This window comes from Carettochelys insculpta, chromosome 32 (assembly GCF_033958435.1).
Source record: "Carettochelys insculpta isolate YL-2023 chromosome 32, ASM3395843v1, whole genome shotgun sequence".
In the NCBI taxonomy this organism is placed as follows: Eukaryota; Metazoa; Chordata; order Testudines; family Carettochelyidae; genus Carettochelys; species Carettochelys insculpta.
The window spans coordinates 8,821,481-8,837,848 of NC_134168.1; the positions used below are offsets into that span (position 1 = coordinate 8,821,481).

The window sequence follows — 16,368 nt, forward strand, 5'->3', positions numbered from 1 at the left end:
TGGAATGAGGGGACCAGAACTTCACCTTGTGCCAATGACCCCCACGGCCTGAAATCCAGCGCTTGGCCTCACCCAAGGTAGCTACATTAGGTAAATTCTGAATGACAGATTCAGACAGACAGACACTAAGTTCTCCACACGCATATGGAAAATTCATATGAAGGAACCAGTGAGGTGATTTGGCTCCCGTTGCAGAGTGGGGCACAACACTGAGGGTTGCAGTGGGAGGACGGCCGGGGGCTGAGCCCCAAACCCTCCCCACCAGAACTCACGCCCCAAACCGGCCTCCTCCCCCTACCGGAACTCACGCCCCAAACCACCCTTCAGCTCCCATGTGGCTTCACCCCCCACAGCCCCACTTTTTATTAATGTGCCCCCAGTGTGTGTGCCTGTGAATGGGTACGTGTGTGTATGTAAGTGTGTGTGTCTCTGTGCAGTGCAGGCTCCACCCCCTGGGGCAGACCCCTCCTGCTCTGGGCTGTCCGTGCAGAGCGCTGGGACGGGGCCCTCCCTGCTCTGCCCATCCCAGGCCAGGGCCCTAGCAGGGGTGTCCCTGGCTGCCCCCGGGGTCAGTGGGAATCCGGCCCTGTGGTCTGGGCAGTGGGTCTGGGAGTGAGGACTCCTGGGGACTGGAACTCAGCCCCAAGCTCCCCTGCCCCTCCGAACCCGAAACTGGTTCCTGGCTTAACTCTCCCTCCCTGGCCCCAAACCGCCCGCCCCCCCAGCTCCCCAAACCACCCCTCGTCTTGACTTCCCCTCTCTGGCCCCAACCTCCCCTCAGTTTCACTCCCCCTCCCCCGCTCCCACGTGGTTTCACCCCCCCACCCTGTAACTCCCAGAGCCTCCGGTGCAGCCGGTGGGGGGAAGCGCCGCACCAGGCTCCGGGCTGGGGCTGGACATGTGGGGCAGGGGAGGGGCCGTGGGTGTGGCTCCGCTCAGTCCCACCCCCCACCGGGCCCCGCCCCCACAGCCGTGCTGGGATCACAGGGGGATGGGTGTGGGGGGGGGTGTAAGTATGTGTGTATGTATAAATGTGTGCCTGTGTGTACGTGTCTGTGTTCAGCATGCACACCCTCCTCAGGCAGCGGCGGCTCCGCTGGCTTGGCCGTGTCCATGGGATGAACGATGGAGGGATCCCAAAAGACACCCTGTATGGCGAGCTAGCCTCTGGCAAAAGACCCCCCGCACGCCCCCAGCTGTGCTACAAAGATGTCTGCAAGAGGGACCTGCGGGAGGGAGACATTGAGCCGACAGCTGGGGGGAGCTGGCAGACGGTCGCAGCAGACGGAGGCGGGAACTACACAAGGGCCGTCAGAAGGGTGAGCTGAGGGTCAGACAGCGAGCAGAGGAGACGCGAGCGCACAGAACGCGCGGCAAGGTCCTGCCAGGCACCCACCACACAGGCAACAGCTGCAGCAAGACTGGCACTCTCGTGTGGGCCCTCACAGTCACAGTCACAGCCAGCGCTGCAAACACGAGCCCACATGGAACTACGGAAGGCGCCATCCATAGTCTGCGCAGGCTGAATGGTGCGACGACTGTGGGTGTGTGCGTGTGTGTGTGCGTGTGTCTGTCTCTGTGTCTGTGGGTGAATGGGTGTGTATGCCTGTATGTGTGTTTATCTCTGTATATCTGTGTGTGTGTGTGTGTGTGTGCCGATATGTGTCTGTGTGTCTGTGGGTGAACGGGTGTGTATAAGTCTCTATGTGTGTTTATCTCTGTATATCTGTATGTGTGTGTGTCTCTGTGTGTGTCTCTGTGTGTGAGTGTGTGTGTGTGTCTGTCTGTCTGTGTGTCGGTGTCTGTCTCTGTGTGTGTGTGTGTGTGTGTGTGTGTCTCTGCACACCGCACTCTCCCCCAGGGGCAGACCCCTCCTGCTCGGGGAGGGCAGGGCAGGGCAGAGCAGGGCAGAGCTGGGCAGGGCAGAGCAGGGCAGGGCAGAGCAGAGCGCTGGGATCTCCTGCAGGCTCCCTGCCTCCCGGGGGCAGCGCCGCCTGGCGCCAGCTCCGCCGCTCGGCTGGTGCCGCCTGGTCCCTCCAGACTCCCTCTCCCAGCGCTGGGTTTCCCTCCCTGGGACGCAGGCGCAGGCGGCAGTTCTGCCCCCCCCCTCCCAGCCCCACTGGCCGGGCTGGGCCGGGGCTGGGTCCTTCCCCCCGGCCAGGCTGCGCCCACCCGCCCGCCTGCTCCTTCCAGCCCCTCCGCGTCCGCAGGCGCCAGCTCCGCTCTGGGCCACACCGGCCTGGGCTCCTCAGCGCTGGGGCAGGTTTCCCTGGGTGTGGGCACAGCCCCCCGCCCCGCCCCGCCCCAGCCCCTCGCTCACAGGGCCGGGGCACCTTGGCCAGGCAGAGCTGGAGTCTCTGCGTCTCGCGGCAGGGACACGCTCCGGCCGCCCCCGGCAGTGGGACCTGGCTCCGGCCGGCTCAGCCACATCCTCCCCAGTGGGGGGAACCCCCGGGGGGCGTCTGCTTGGCCGAGCGGAGGAGATTCTCCCACTGGCCAGCCCAGCCCAGCCCAGCCCAGCCCAGCCCGGCCCAGCTGTGTTCAGCGCACACGGGCCGGGGAGCCTGATGATGCCTTAAAGCTGCTGGGCCCCAGTCCCTGATCTCAGGGCCTGCGGCTGCGGCTGGGCCTGTCAGTGCCCCGGGAGTTTGTTCGGCCCATTGGCAGCACTGACTGGTGTTGTCAGATGCTACCAGCGTGGTGCTCTGCTCTCTGCAATGCTGGTATCGCTCGGCTGCGTGCGTGTTCCCTCTGTGCGCTGCCCCAGCTCTGCAGACAGCCGACACAGCAGACCCGAGGAGAACCCCCAGTGACCACAGAGGCTAGTAAGGTGTGAAGGCGCGTTGGCCAGGTTTCTTGCCGTATTGGATACAATAGTGGTTCCCTGCAGACTCCTCAGTCTAAGTCAGGGCAAACTACAAATATGCACCCGCGGTCAATGGACTCGGCTCAGTCAGTGGCAGGACTTTCCACTGCCCCCTCGGCCGGACCCAGACCACACCCCAGGGGTACATTCTTATACACAGGTACAAACAACTTACACCTCACTCCTGACGTACTGGGGTACAACCCTTCTACGTAGCCAGGTGCCGCCTCTCACCTTGTACATGTTGGTTTGAACAAAACAACTCCCTTTGCCCCTGTCATTGGGGTGGGTCGGCCTGTTCGTTCTTATCTGTGGGATGTTCCAGGGTCGGGAGTTCTAGTACCGTGTTCACACTTCAATATGCCAGGTAGAGATGTCTATGCACCAGCGACCCTCTTCTTGCCGCCTTCTGTGAGCAACGCGTCGCTTTAGCTCACAGCTGCACTTGGCTTTCTGTTAGCAAAGTCCTGACCATTCCTTTGGTTCAGGCCTAAGGCCTCACACTGGGCCGGTACTTACTACATGACTACAACTGGGAGCAGGGAGTGCGACCCCCTGGGCAGCTGGGCAGAGAGGCCGGGCGTGCGGGAGGGAAATGCGGCGATGGACGGGCAGAGGGGTGTGTGGGCATTGCCAGACACACACGACAGCTGGGCAGAGAGGCCGGGCGTGTGGGAGGGAAATATGGCGATGGACGGGCAGAGGGGTGTGTGTGCATTGCCAGAAACACACGACAGCTGGGCAGAGAGGCCGGGTGTGTGGGAGGGAAATACGGCCATGGACGGGCAGAGGGGTGTGTGGGCATTGCCAGACACACACGACAGCTGGGCAGAGAGGCCGGGTGTGTGGGAGGGAAATACGGGGATGGACGGGCAGAGGGGTGTGTAGGCATTGCCAGACACACACGACAGCTGGGCAGAGAGGCTGGGCGTGCGGGAGGGAAATACGGGGATGGACGGGCAGAGGGGTGTGTGGGCATTGCCAGACACACACGACAGCTGGGCAGAGAGGCCGGAAGTGCGGGAGGGAAATATGGCGATGGACGGGCAGGGGGGTGTGTGGGCATTGCCAGACACACACGACAGCTGGGCAGAGAGGCTGGAAGTGCGGGAGGGAAATATGGCGATGGACGGGCAGAGGGGTGTGTGGGCATTGCCAGACACACACGACAGCTGGACAGAGAGGTTCTCTGTGCCTTACATATTGAGTCTGTTCTGGTCTGGCTATGGATGGGCTGAAGAAGTGGGTCTCTCCCACGAAAGCTCATTGCCTAATAAATTATTTTTTTCATCTTTAAAGTGCTCCTGGGCTGCTGTTTGGTTTTGACCGTACATAGACGAGCACGGCTATCTCTGTTACTAGAAAGGAAGTGGAGGGGAAAGTCCCTCCCATCCAGGTGGGTGACAGGACATGGGAGGAAGAGTTCGGTGGAGGCCGAGCAATGCTGAGTGAATGGCTCGTGCCGGGGCGGGGGGACTGCTGTCACCTGGGGGAAGCTGGTCTGAATTCAGGAGTCAGCTCAGACCCCAGCCTGCTGAGCCGGCAGCCCAGCCACAGGGGAAGGGGCTGGCTATGGACGGGCAGGTGAGAAGGGTTGGGAGATGCTGACCTGCTGCACTGGTGATGGAGCAAAACTTTCTTTTCCTCTCTCCTGCTTTGGGAACGTCCCCAGGGCTCAGTGTGGCGTTCCCCAGGCAGCCCCCTCGTTAGCTTAATTGGAGAAGGGGGAGGGTGAAGCTCGAGTTAGATAACGATATTCGAGAGCTGACTATAAATGCAGGCAGAGAGATGGGAGAGCTGCATCTCTGGGCAGAAGGACGGAGCGATGGAGCACATGCAGATCTCAGCTACAGGGGTGTAGAGACAGAACCAGCCTGGGTAAGTGAGAGAGATTCATGTCGGGCTGGACAGATAACACGAGTCAAAAGCAAATTCACTGCCCAGATTTGATCTAATCCTTCGTGAGGTAAATCTTCCATCTCCTCCACTGAGACTTTGCCTGACTCGCGGCTGAGTGAAAAGCAGAAATGGCCGGATCTGGGCTCAGGGCTGATCTGGCACATTCACAAAGGGGCGAGGGAAGTTTGTGCCTTTGCTCTGTCGGCGCGAAGGGGACGGCGCACTCCTGGGACCGTCAGCTCAGCAGACTGGTTTCTCAGTTCGGAGATCAGCGCAGGTCTACGCCCTCGGGGACTTTGTTTTATGTTATTTGCTGCCATTTCTGAGCTTCATTTTTCTGTGGCTCAACTTCTCTCCTTTGTGGTGGTTTTTGGGCCTGTCCTTAACATCTCCTTTTACACCAATCTCCCAACCCTGGGGCACAAAGTGAGCCTCACGCGGCTAGAAAAGTGCTCCCGAATCTCCTTCTCTGCAGGTAAAACCCTGCAGCACAAAGGGTGTTTGGGCCGCGCCCCAAGAGCGATGTTTGCTCATTCCCAGGTTCATCACTCAGCTGGGGGAAAGGGGAACACGTCGGTGTGTCCAGAGTGACTCAGACCGACTGCAGGGCTGGGCCAAAAGAAGTTGATGAGGGTCAAGAAGGATAAGTGCAGCGTGCAGGAGAATCCCAAGTGCTGTTGCAGGCTGGGGAGTGACTGGCTCAATAAGAGTGCGGCAGAAAAAGACCTGGGGGTGATAGGAGCAGAGAAGGAGCCGTGTGAGTCTACACACTGTCAAAACAAAATACCGGTCAAGCAGCACTTTAAAGACTCACAAAATAATGTATTAGGTGATGAGCTTTCGTGGGACAGACCCACTCTGGGGGTTACAGTGGATGAGAGGCTGGATGTGAGTCAAGTTCGTGCCCTTGCAGCCAAAAAGGCGAACGGCATCTTGGGGTGTATTAGGAGGAGCATTTCCAGCAGATCCAGAGAAGTTATTATGCCCCTCTGCTCGGCACTGGTGAGGCCACATCTGGAGTATCGTGTCCATTTCTGGGCTCCCCAGCATAGAAAGGACGTGGATGGGTTGGAGAGGGTCCAGCGAAGGGCAACTGAAAATGACTGCGGGGCTGGAGCACATGAACCACGATGAGATGCTGAGGGATTTGGGCTTATTTAGTTTGCAGAAGAGAAGAGTGAGGGCGGATTTGACAGCAGCCTTCAGCTTCCCCAAGGGGGCTTTAAAAAAGATGGAGAGAGGCTGTTCTCGGCAGTGGCAGATGACAGAACAAGGAGCAACGATCTGAAGTTGCAGAGGGGGAGCTGAAGGTTGGCTATTACGAAAGCTATTTCACTCGGGCGGTGGTGAAGCACTGGTCTGTGTTACCTCGAGAGCTGGTGGAATCTCCATCCCTAGAGGTTTTTAAGTCCCAGCTTGATGATGATGATTTAATTGGCTGGGATGATTTAGTTGGGTTTGGACATGCTTTGGGCAGAGGGCTGGACTCAATCACCTCCTGAGGTCTCTTCCAGTCCTGGGATTGTATGAGTGACTTGGCCGAGCTCTTCCTTAACCTGCGCCTTGTTGTAACAAAACCAAACAGCAGAAATGTGGCACTTTAAAGACTAACAAATTGATTTATCAGGTGATGAGTTTTTTGTGGGACAGACCCACTGCTTGAGCTCTGCCTTGTTGTGAAATGGTGACTCAGCTTCCCCAAGGTGACATTGTCAAAGAGAATTTGCAGGTGAGCTGGTGAGGACCAGGAATGTCTGTGCTGTGGGACGTTGAGTTCTGAGAGTTCTGAGTTGGAAAAAAGGAAAATGAATTATCACCATTTCCCACACAAGTAAAACTCCGGGGTAGCAGGGTTTTGGCCTCTACCTCAAAGCCCAGCTTCACTTCCTCTTCCTCACTCTGCAACAGAGGTCAGAACGTCTGTCGCCCGACAGGATCTAGGAGCAGGCGTCTCACTCCCTTCCCAGGGGACTTCTGCTCCGAAATCAGTCTGACCCCACTGACAGTCTCTCTGCCGGGTTTTGCATTCAGAAGGAAATGCCTCGGGTAAAGCTGATTCCCCTTTTCAATCACTAGTATTGTATTTTAATCAACCTGCTTTTGGTAGGATGGGCGGACTGGGACGGTCGTGTGGTCTGACCCGAATGGCAAATCAAAACAGCTCTAATAATAATGTGGAGGGAGGAAGGGAAGTTAAGGGCAATTTTCTACCCTGTGCTGTGCAGGAGGTCAGATTAGAGAGGTTCTAATCAATCTCTCTGGTGTGAAACCCAATTAAATGTTGTTCTCTCTCTGTTTTCTTGTACTCTCCCATCGCTCTGTCTCCTCCATCGGTTGTCTCTAGTTGTACCTGGAGACTGTTTGGCCTTCAGGGAAGGTGGAGTCTTCTAGTTCTGTGTTTGTGCAGAGCCTAGCGCAGAGGAGGTCTGGTTCCTAGCGTCGATGTGTCCTGTGGCTGCTTGGCTCCACCACAGTAACACCAAAGATAAATACAAGTAATAAACAGCACAGGTATTGTTATTGTTTCAAAGGTTTGTAACCCAAAAATATTCATCAAAGACAAAAGACACAGGTGTGAGCCCCTAAAAGAGAGCAAGGGACTCCTGAGTAGGAAGTCAAGCATTTGATTGAGGCGTGGTCAACCCTTAAAAGAAGGGTGACCAAAGCTACATGGATCAGAGGTGGGCAAAATCCACATCCCTGACTAAGAGAACTATGCTGCAGAGCCCCAAAGAGTGGCCATCCTTGTGCTGACGGAAGAATGGTTCCCTCGACACATCACCTGTCACCTGGGGAGGTCGTATTTCTACACTCACAGAGAACTTTCTCCTGGCGTAGCTGGTGCCGTGCTGCTCGGGCCATGGCCAGGAACCTGCCCACTGCAGTTTCCATCATGTAGACGTAGAGTCAGGCTTTGCAAAAGGGGGGAATAAGCAGCTTCGCACAACGTGATTTTTTAATCGCAACAGATCATTTCAACAGCTGTTTGTAAACCTTTTCAATTATTACCACCTGAAGTGTTCAGTTTTGGAACGACCCTAGACATTGAGATTGGGAATCAAAGCATCGTGACTGGTAAAACACCAGCTGTGAACACCCCGTCAGTCTGTGTGAAGGAAATAGCCTGAACTCAAATGAGGAAGTTCCCAAGTAGCATTTGTCCTACTTCACCAAGCTGTAAGTTTCAGTTATCAGTGGAAATAGTTTTTCATCGTTGTGCACGCATGTGGTGAAATGTACATTTATCATGTGCTGGGATTTCCTAATAAAAACACAAATTCTTGTGTGGGGAGAGGTGGCTCCGTTGGAAGGTGGGGGTAGGGTCCACAGTGACCTAAAAGATTTGGAAGACTGGGCCAAAAGAAACCTGATGAGGTTCAGCATGGAAAAGTGCAGAGCCCTGCCCTTGGGATGGAAGAATCCCAAGCATTGTTACAGGCTGGGGACCGACTGGCTAAGTAGCAGTGCAGCAGAAAAGGACATGGGGATTACAGTAGATGAGAGGCTGGATAGGAGTCAACAGTGTGTCCTTGCAGCCAAGGAGGCTAACGGCACATTGGGTTTCATTAGGAGGAGCATTTCCAGCAGCTCTAGAGAAGTTATTATTCCCCTTCATTTGGCACTGCTGAGGTTTTAAGAGGAGGGCGAGAAGCTGCTCTCAGTAGTGACAGATGGCAGAACAAGGAGCAATGGTCCCAAGTTACAAGGACGTGGGGGGAAGGTGGAGGTTGGATATGAGGAAAAACTCTTTCCCTGGGTGGAGGTGAAGCACTGGAATGTGTTACCCAGAGAGGTGGTGGAATCTCCATCCCTAGAGGTTTAAAGTCCTGGCTTGACAAAGCCATGACTAGGGTGATTTAATTAGGGTTGATCCTGCTTTGGGCAGGGGGCTGGACTCAGTGAGCTCCTGAGGTCCCTTCCAGCCTTAGGATTCCGTGATTCTATGATTCTAACCCAGGGGTTCTTGAAATGGGTGGTTGGGAGCCGCCAGCCCCCACACAAGCCCTGCTTTGCCTCCAGTATTTATGGCTGGTTCGTTATCTAAAAATGCCAGTGGTGGAGGCGGGGGGAGGCAGGAGGAGGTTTGCTGTGGGAAAGGGGCTGCGAGTACCAACGCTGGAGAACGGATGTTTTAAGCCTCACAGTAAAAACCCTTAAAAGTGCAATCACCCAGCACTTGGCTGGGACACTGGCAGGATGTGAAGCCAAACCCCAGAAAGTGGATTTTGTTCTTCCTCTTCTCCTGCTACTGCGACTGATTTCCTGTCCCCCAAGCGGATGTGAGAGTAGCAGGCAGTGAAGTGAACAGCAAAGGTTGATCTTCTTTTTAGGACACTCATTTCAGTTTGGGTTTGATGGAAAATTGGTGTTGTGACCAAATGAACTTTTTCAAGACAGGTGACTCGACTTCCCATGGAAATTGTACATCGTTGACAAACGGAAACACCATTTTGGCTTAAAATTGAAAATTTCCAGTTTTGGGAGTTTCTGTTCCCATGAAAAGGGAAAGTGTGGTATGAACACACCCCCTGAATGCCCCCATTCATGTTGCTACACGACTGTTTTCTAGTGTGCCCAAGACCACAAATCCCCCTGAGATTTCATCCCTTGGGGTCCTCTGAAAGCGCTGCCCAGCTCTGTTTGAATGGCTCAGGGACAGCTGGGTGAAGAGCGGGATACTGGGTTTGATTATTCAGAGAATCATAGAGTCAGAGAACCCTAGAGCTGGAAGGGACCTCAGGTGGTCATTGAGTCCAGCCCGCTGCCCAAAGCAGGACCAACCCCAACTAAATCATCCCAGCCAGGGCTTTTATTGGGATGAATTGACACAGACCCAGCAGTGGCTCATTTCATAGATCCCAGCCCAGTGGGGGGCAAACTGCAATTGTCTGGATGCACCCGGCTCGTCAGGGTCATTCCCTGGGGGCTGTGAGAGCTTTAGCTGAGGTTGACCAGCCACACGCCTGGCTCCCAGATCTCCCACTGGCTGTGGTTGTTAGTTCTCAGCCAACGGGGGCTGCAGGAAGTGGCAGCCAGCACGACCCCGAGGCCCAAGCTGCCTCCCACAGCTCCCACTGGCTCAGGACGGCAAATCGTAGTCAGTGGGAGCTGCGGGACCAGGCCTGTGGACAGTCAGCACCAGCAAAAGGCCTTGTGCCCCACCTGTGGGTGTCCCTGAGGGGCTGGGTGCAACCTGCCAGCCACAGGTTGTCCACCGCTGGTTTAGCCTGAAGTCCTGCGTGACACTGGCCTTAGAACCGCCCCGGACCAATCCAGGCTGGAACGAGAGCAGGTGTGTGAGGGGGAAAACTCAACCTGGCTTTAAAAACGGCAGGTGATGGAGCAGCACCTGAGCCTCACTGTGAAAGACGTCCCCATTGCTCCGGGTGGGAACTTCTCTCGCTTCAGAATTCAGCTGTTGGACGGTGTCAGACGGGTTGAAACTCTCTCGTCCAGCAACTTCCTGCGTCCGGCAGGACCATGGAGGCTGCTGGGCCAGGGACCTCCAGCTGTGCGGGTTGCACCAGAGCCCTGCTGCTGGCAGGGAGCCCCTGCTGGAATCCTACTCTGGGGAGCCTGGGGGGCAGCCATGGGGTAGGCAGCCAGGTCAGGGAGACCCACTGCTGGGAGCCTGGCTGGGGTTGGGGAGCCTCACTGTGGGGAGTCTAGCCCCAGCTGGGAGCCCTGCCAGCAGCCCACAGCCCCGAGGACCCCTGGCTGGGGTGGGGAACCCCAGCAGCCCCATGGCACAGGGAGCTGGCTGTGGAAGGGATCCCCACCAGCAGCTCCACAGCTTCAGTGATCCTGGCTGGGGTTGTGAGGAACCCTGCAGGAGTAGGGCCTCCCTCCAGGCAGGTTGGGAGCTTAACTTCCCCTTGTCCGGTAAATCCCCATGTTCAGGACCACTCTCATCCTGAGGGTGCCGGGTGAGGGAGGTACAACCTGTAGAGCAGATCACAGAGTCCACTATTATAGAAACTTGTTTCTCATATAGACATTTAAACTTATTTCTCCCCACAATGCAGAGGAATTCAAAAAACTGTGGTAAGAAAGAGCTTAAAATGCTCTTTCTTTCTTTCTTTCTTTCTTTCTTCGCAGACCCCCAGGCTCACGATGGAGCAGGAGAACCACACCCGAGTGCGGGAGTTCATCCTTGTGGGATTCCCAACCATCCTGGAGCTGCAGGTGCTGCTCTTTGTGGTGTTCCTCACCATATACCTGCTGACCCTCCTGCAGAACATGGTCATCATTGCCCTGATCTGGACCAACCTCCACCTCCACAAGCCCATGTACTTCTTCCTCAGTCACCTCTCCTTCCTGGAGGCTTGGTACATCTCGGTCACCGTCCCAAAGCTGCTGGTGAATTTCCTGGTGGTGAATAAGAGCATCTCCTTCCTGGGCTGCATGGTCCAGCTCTACTTCTTCATTGCCTTGTTCTGCACTGAATGTGCCCTCTTAGCTGCCATGGCCTATGACCGCTATGTGGCCATCTGTAACCCACTGCGCTACCCGACTATCATGAGTCACCGGCTGTGCCTGCAGCTGGCGGTGGGCTCCTGGCTGACTGGCTTCCTCATGTCCATACTGAAGGTCTTCTTCATCGCCCAGCTGTCATACTGTGGCCCCAATGTCATCAACCACTTCTTCTGTGACATCTCCCCATTGCTCAACCTCTCCTGCTCCGACATGACAGTGGCAGAGATGGTGGACTTTGTCTGTGCCTTGATCATCCTCCTCATCCCCCTCTCCGTCACTGTCACCTCCTACATCTGCATCATCAGCACCATCCTGCGCATCCCCACCGCCCAGGGCAGGAGGAAGGCCTTCTCCACCTGCGGCTCCCACCTCACTGTGGTTGTCGTCTTCTTCTCAACCACCGTCTTCATGTACGCCCGGCCCCGGAGGATCTACTCCTTTGACCTCAACAAGCTCGTGTCCGTGGTGTACACCATTGCCATCCCCATGTTGAACCCCTTCATTTACTGCCTGAGGAACCAGGAAGTGAAGGGGGCACTAAGAAAGATGCTGGGTGTCAAGAGTGCTGACCCCAACGTCTCTAGCAGTGACCACTAGCCTTGAGTTGGGCCCAGAACGGACCCACCACTGGAACTCTTCACACACACAAGCTGCTCACAGGCAGTGAGGCTTCAGATTTCCTGGACAGGATTCTACTCAGGCCGATGGATTGTGAGAAGTCACTGGGGGAAGGACTGGGTTTCCACATCCATCTTGGCTGGAGAGTTGAGCGTGAAGAAGCTAAGAAAGTCTGGCTGTAGAGAAGGAGGAAGATTTACACAAGTTCTGATCACAGATCAACTGATTAATGGCCAAGAGCAAAGGGAACAGAAAGACAGTTCTTTCATTTTGGTACTGTTGGGAAATGGGTTGAGCAGTTGGGGTCCCTCGCTGGCAGAGCGCGAGATTGGTTCTGTCTTAATTTGGCTCCCAGTCTGAATATAAAACAATTTGACTTACTGATCACAAGGACAAAATCATGTTCTGGCAATCAGAAAAACAAATCCATTGCTTCTGTGAGTTGTCCTCCCTGGAAGTTATAGGGGTAATACCCCCTTGTCTTCCCATGACGTTAAAATGAACATGCAGACACTGTGGGAACCACTGTCCTGGGTTTGGCCCATCTTGTTGAAAGCCGGCCAAGCGAGGTGTCTAATGAAAGCTGGTCCTTCACTGAATATTGATGCTGCTTATATATTTGTATCATTTTTACATGTGGAGTTATGAGTATTGGCTCTGGGCTTAGAGTTGAAATTGTCGCCTCTGGGAGACCACAATGGGAGGCCACATGGCACGTGCTGTACAGGGATTGCTAGCCAGGTTCAGCAGCACCTGAGTTCAATCCACACCTCAGGAATTTAGCTGTGGCCATGTAGCCCAGAAGGCCGCCGACGGCAGAATGCTCGAAAAAGGACACGGAGAGGTGAGCTTATGTGAGAGGCTCCATTTTGGACGTGCTTTCACACAGGCAGGAACAGACAATCTCCCTCCACATGGGCAAGGGTGTAAAGGGGACCCTGAGGCTCGTCCATGAAGTCCTCAGTCCTCAGCCCTCATTCTTCAATCCAGCTCATCACTTCAGGAACACCTCTGCTGTGAACTGACCTGGAAGGGCCGCAGACCCAGCCTAACCAAGGACGTGCTCCAGAGACATTTAAGATAGACACCTATTCCCTCTGCTGCAACCCGCATCAAGAACTGTGTGATTCATGTATGCAATTTGCTCTATCAATATTTACTGTCATTCTATTCTTTCTTTTTATTAATAAACCTTTAGATTTGAGATTCTAAAGGATTGGCACGGTGTGCTTTTTGGGGAAGATCTGGGTATGTATTGACCTGGGGCTGTGGCTGATTCTTTGGGACTGGAAGAACCTTTGTGGTTTTGGTGAGATAGGTTGACGTAATCTCCAATCTGTGAGGAGGGTACTGGCTGTGGCACAAGAGCGTTTTGGTTGTGGAACTGGTTTGGTGTTGAGGAGGACCCATGGTCTAGGGCTGTAAGGAGCCCTGTTTTAAGCAATTTGCCCTGGTTTGGCTCTCTCAGCTGTGCCCCAGGAAACCTCCTATATTACATTAGAAATAACTTAATTGAAACTAAAATCCATGACTCTCCTCTCACTCACCCTGGGAGGAAGGAGAAGTAACCCTACTGACATGCTTGATGTTACACTGGAAAGAGGTTGTACAAGAATAAGGCCCAAACTTAGAAGTGAAACAACAAACGGACATAGGTTGTGTTTTCCTCCAGACTGAGCAAGATTTCAGTGATTTCAATCAGCTTCGGTTTCTGGTTAATGAGAAAAAAATCAAACCCGGCGAACACCCAGGCTGGGTATTTTAAAAGCTGCAGACTGGACTCATAGCTCATCGAATCACAGAGCACTAAAACTTGAAGGGACCTTGAGAGGTCATTGAGTCCAGTCCCCTCCCTCCCAGCAGGACCAAGCACCACCTAGACCTTCCCTGATAGATGTCTGTCTAACCTGTGGTCGTGAATGAATGGCTGTAAAGGGTTCACAGAAGGCTGTCAGCAGGGGGTGGTCAGGTAAGTTAACGGGTGAAACTTTTTTGAACTGCAAACAAATGCAGTCTGAGGGGTCTTTGTCTGTGTGGCTGATGCCGAGGAGACAGGGAGAGATGACTGCTCCCAAGCGGTTGGAATGAATCTAATAAATATCCTGACTGTCTCAAATCAGCCATAGATAGGTAGGGGAAGGGAAATGTGCAGATCAGGTTATGGTTATTTGGTGTGGACTGACTGTCCTTCTCTTTAGTTGCTTTGGTTAATGACTTGATTTTTCCCCTGGTCATCTCTAATTTTTAAGATGAATCCCAGGGAAGTAATGCTGCAGCCGGCATGGTTTCTCTTCTCGTCTTTTGTGAATAAATGACTTGTTCAAAGCACACGATGTGATTCCTGTGTCCTAGAGATTTCTTGTTTCTGTGCATGTTCAGGCCTTAGACAACAAGGCCGGCTACTAGATTACATTCTTGGTGGCTAAGCTCTCTCCTGAGGGAGGGTTAAGAGCCTGGGGCACCCCCCTGGGAGAGGTCCTGAGTGTGTCTGCCTGGGTTAGGGGATTTTTTCCCACTCAGGTGGTGGCTGTGATTACACCCCTGCCCCCAGGTCAGGGCATCTGTGACCTTGGGGAGCTTTTCAAGCAAAGGCTTTTACAGACCAGGTATTTTCTGAAGATCTTGCAGGACCCCACCTTCTGCACTCGGAGTGTCAGAGTGGGGAGTAGCCCTGACATGCTGGCAGCAGAGGTGGGATCATTTTGACCCAGGAACACAGACCTCGGGGTTTTAAAGGGACACTTTTTAACTTTCTTTTGCTATTTGGGATGGTGCTGCCTGTGGGGGAACAGGCCCTCATAGAGGTTTCAGCTGTAAAGCTGAGAGTCCAGACCAAAGAGCTGATTTTTTGCTAGCCTTCAGGGCAATAGATAGCTGGGTAGAGTTGTGCAGGAACCAGCCCAGTGTAAGAATTGGGGACAGGCACAGCAGCTTGGAAGCAAGCGTGGACATGAGCCAAATGGCACAACGCAGGGCAGATGGAAGGAGTGAATCTGACCTGGCCACACGATGGACCACAAGGTGGCCTGCTACATCCACGGTTGTGAGTTCTGTATTTGAGGGGGCCACTTAGGGATCTGGAGGCAACAGATTTAAAAAAGAAAAATGCCGGTGCTTGGTCCTGCCAAGCAAGCAGGGGACTGGACTCAACGAGCTCCTGAGGTCCCGTCCAGTCCTACGAGGAGGCTGCCTTGCAGGAGGGCAGAAGCTCTCTAAGGAGGAGAGGAAGCTCTAAGGAGAAGCAGGCAGAAGGCCGGCGCATGGGAGCAGAGGTGAAACGTGCACAGATGGAAGCAGAGGCAACGCGCGGAGCTGGCGCTAGGAGTGAGACGGGTAGAAGTTGAACTGGAAAAGCTCAGGTGGCGGAATGCTCCAGGTAAACCGTCTCCCCCCAGCTCCAACCTCTGTTCAACAGCCCAGAAAACTGCCCATGTACCAGGTGGGAGACAGCGTAGAACTTTTCTTCCGCAATGCTGAGAGGGCCGGTCAGGGGCACGACGCCCCCACAGCTCAGTATACGATGGAATTAAGATCTCAGATCACTGGCCCCTTTCTAGGAGCGGCAGCTGACGTGTCTGAGGACGCCAGGAACGGTGATGAACTGGTGAAGCGAGAGGCTGTGCTGATGATGGGCCTCACTGCTGAGGAGGCCTGTTGTCATTTCAGAGCCCTGTGGTGGCACCAGGACGTGGCATTTCCCGGCCATGCCCGTCGTGTAGCTAAAAGCAGGAAAACATGGCTCTCGGGAGAGAAGGCTGGCAGCCTTTTGCGAGTGACACCTCTTCCCTCTCACTGGGTAGCATATTGTTTCCTTCCAGGTCCTAATATTATTTTGTCTGTTAACCATCCTCTTTATCTGTATAATCACAATTCAAGGGCATGGCCGTCTGCAATTGTTAGCATATGTTTGGCCGACCCCTTTTCAATACCCTGTTAATATTGCCAACCCCACGGCACTGCTGTTGCCTGGTACCTGTATCCCAGTCCCATTTGGGCCTCCTTTAAATAGGCTGGTTGTACAAGGGCAACCACCTGCACTGTAATGTACTCGTCACAGTGGGCTAGAGGCCACGTTGGCAGCAGTGGGGATGCGGGTGGGTTTCCTCTACTCTTTTACCACTGAAACCCTGGAGAATAACCCGCAGAAATGTGGTAGACCTAATTCTGGAGCACCTGCGTCACAAGGTTGAATGTTAGAGGCCACCTTTCTGGGCACCCGACATCTGTGGAAGTGGACAAGCTCCTCTTTATGAAGCACTGTGTGGGTCTTACCTCCAACATGAGCCTGCCACTGGCCTGCATGATTAAGCCTGGCTGTAGGCAGGTCCAAAAAGTCTCCCTTAATGGGTCAAATAGTTTTATCAGTGGGTTCTGTGTCTGCTAGGGACTGGTGGGTTGCAGTCACTTGTGCACCTGTTGATGCCACCACCCAAGTGGAAAAAATCATTTTAAATCCCAGGAGGACCCACTTGGGATGTCGCCCTGGGGGTACCCTGGAAAGAGAGAGG

At 54.3% G+C, this 16,368-nt stretch overlaps 1 protein-coding gene across 1 annotated transcript; it reads left to right on the forward strand.

Annotated features, from left to right (window-relative positions):
• The first annotated feature begins 10,876 nt into the window (after window positions 1-10,876).
• LOC142004919 (olfactory receptor 6B1-like) lies at window positions 10,877-11,839 on the forward strand. The gene has a single exon (XM_074982598.1). The coding sequence runs from the start codon at window positions 10,880-10,882 to the stop codon at window positions 11,837-11,839; it is 960 nt and encodes a 319-aa protein (XP_074838699.1). The 5' UTR covers window positions 10,877-10,879.
• Window positions 11,840-16,368: the final 4,529 nt, after the last annotated feature.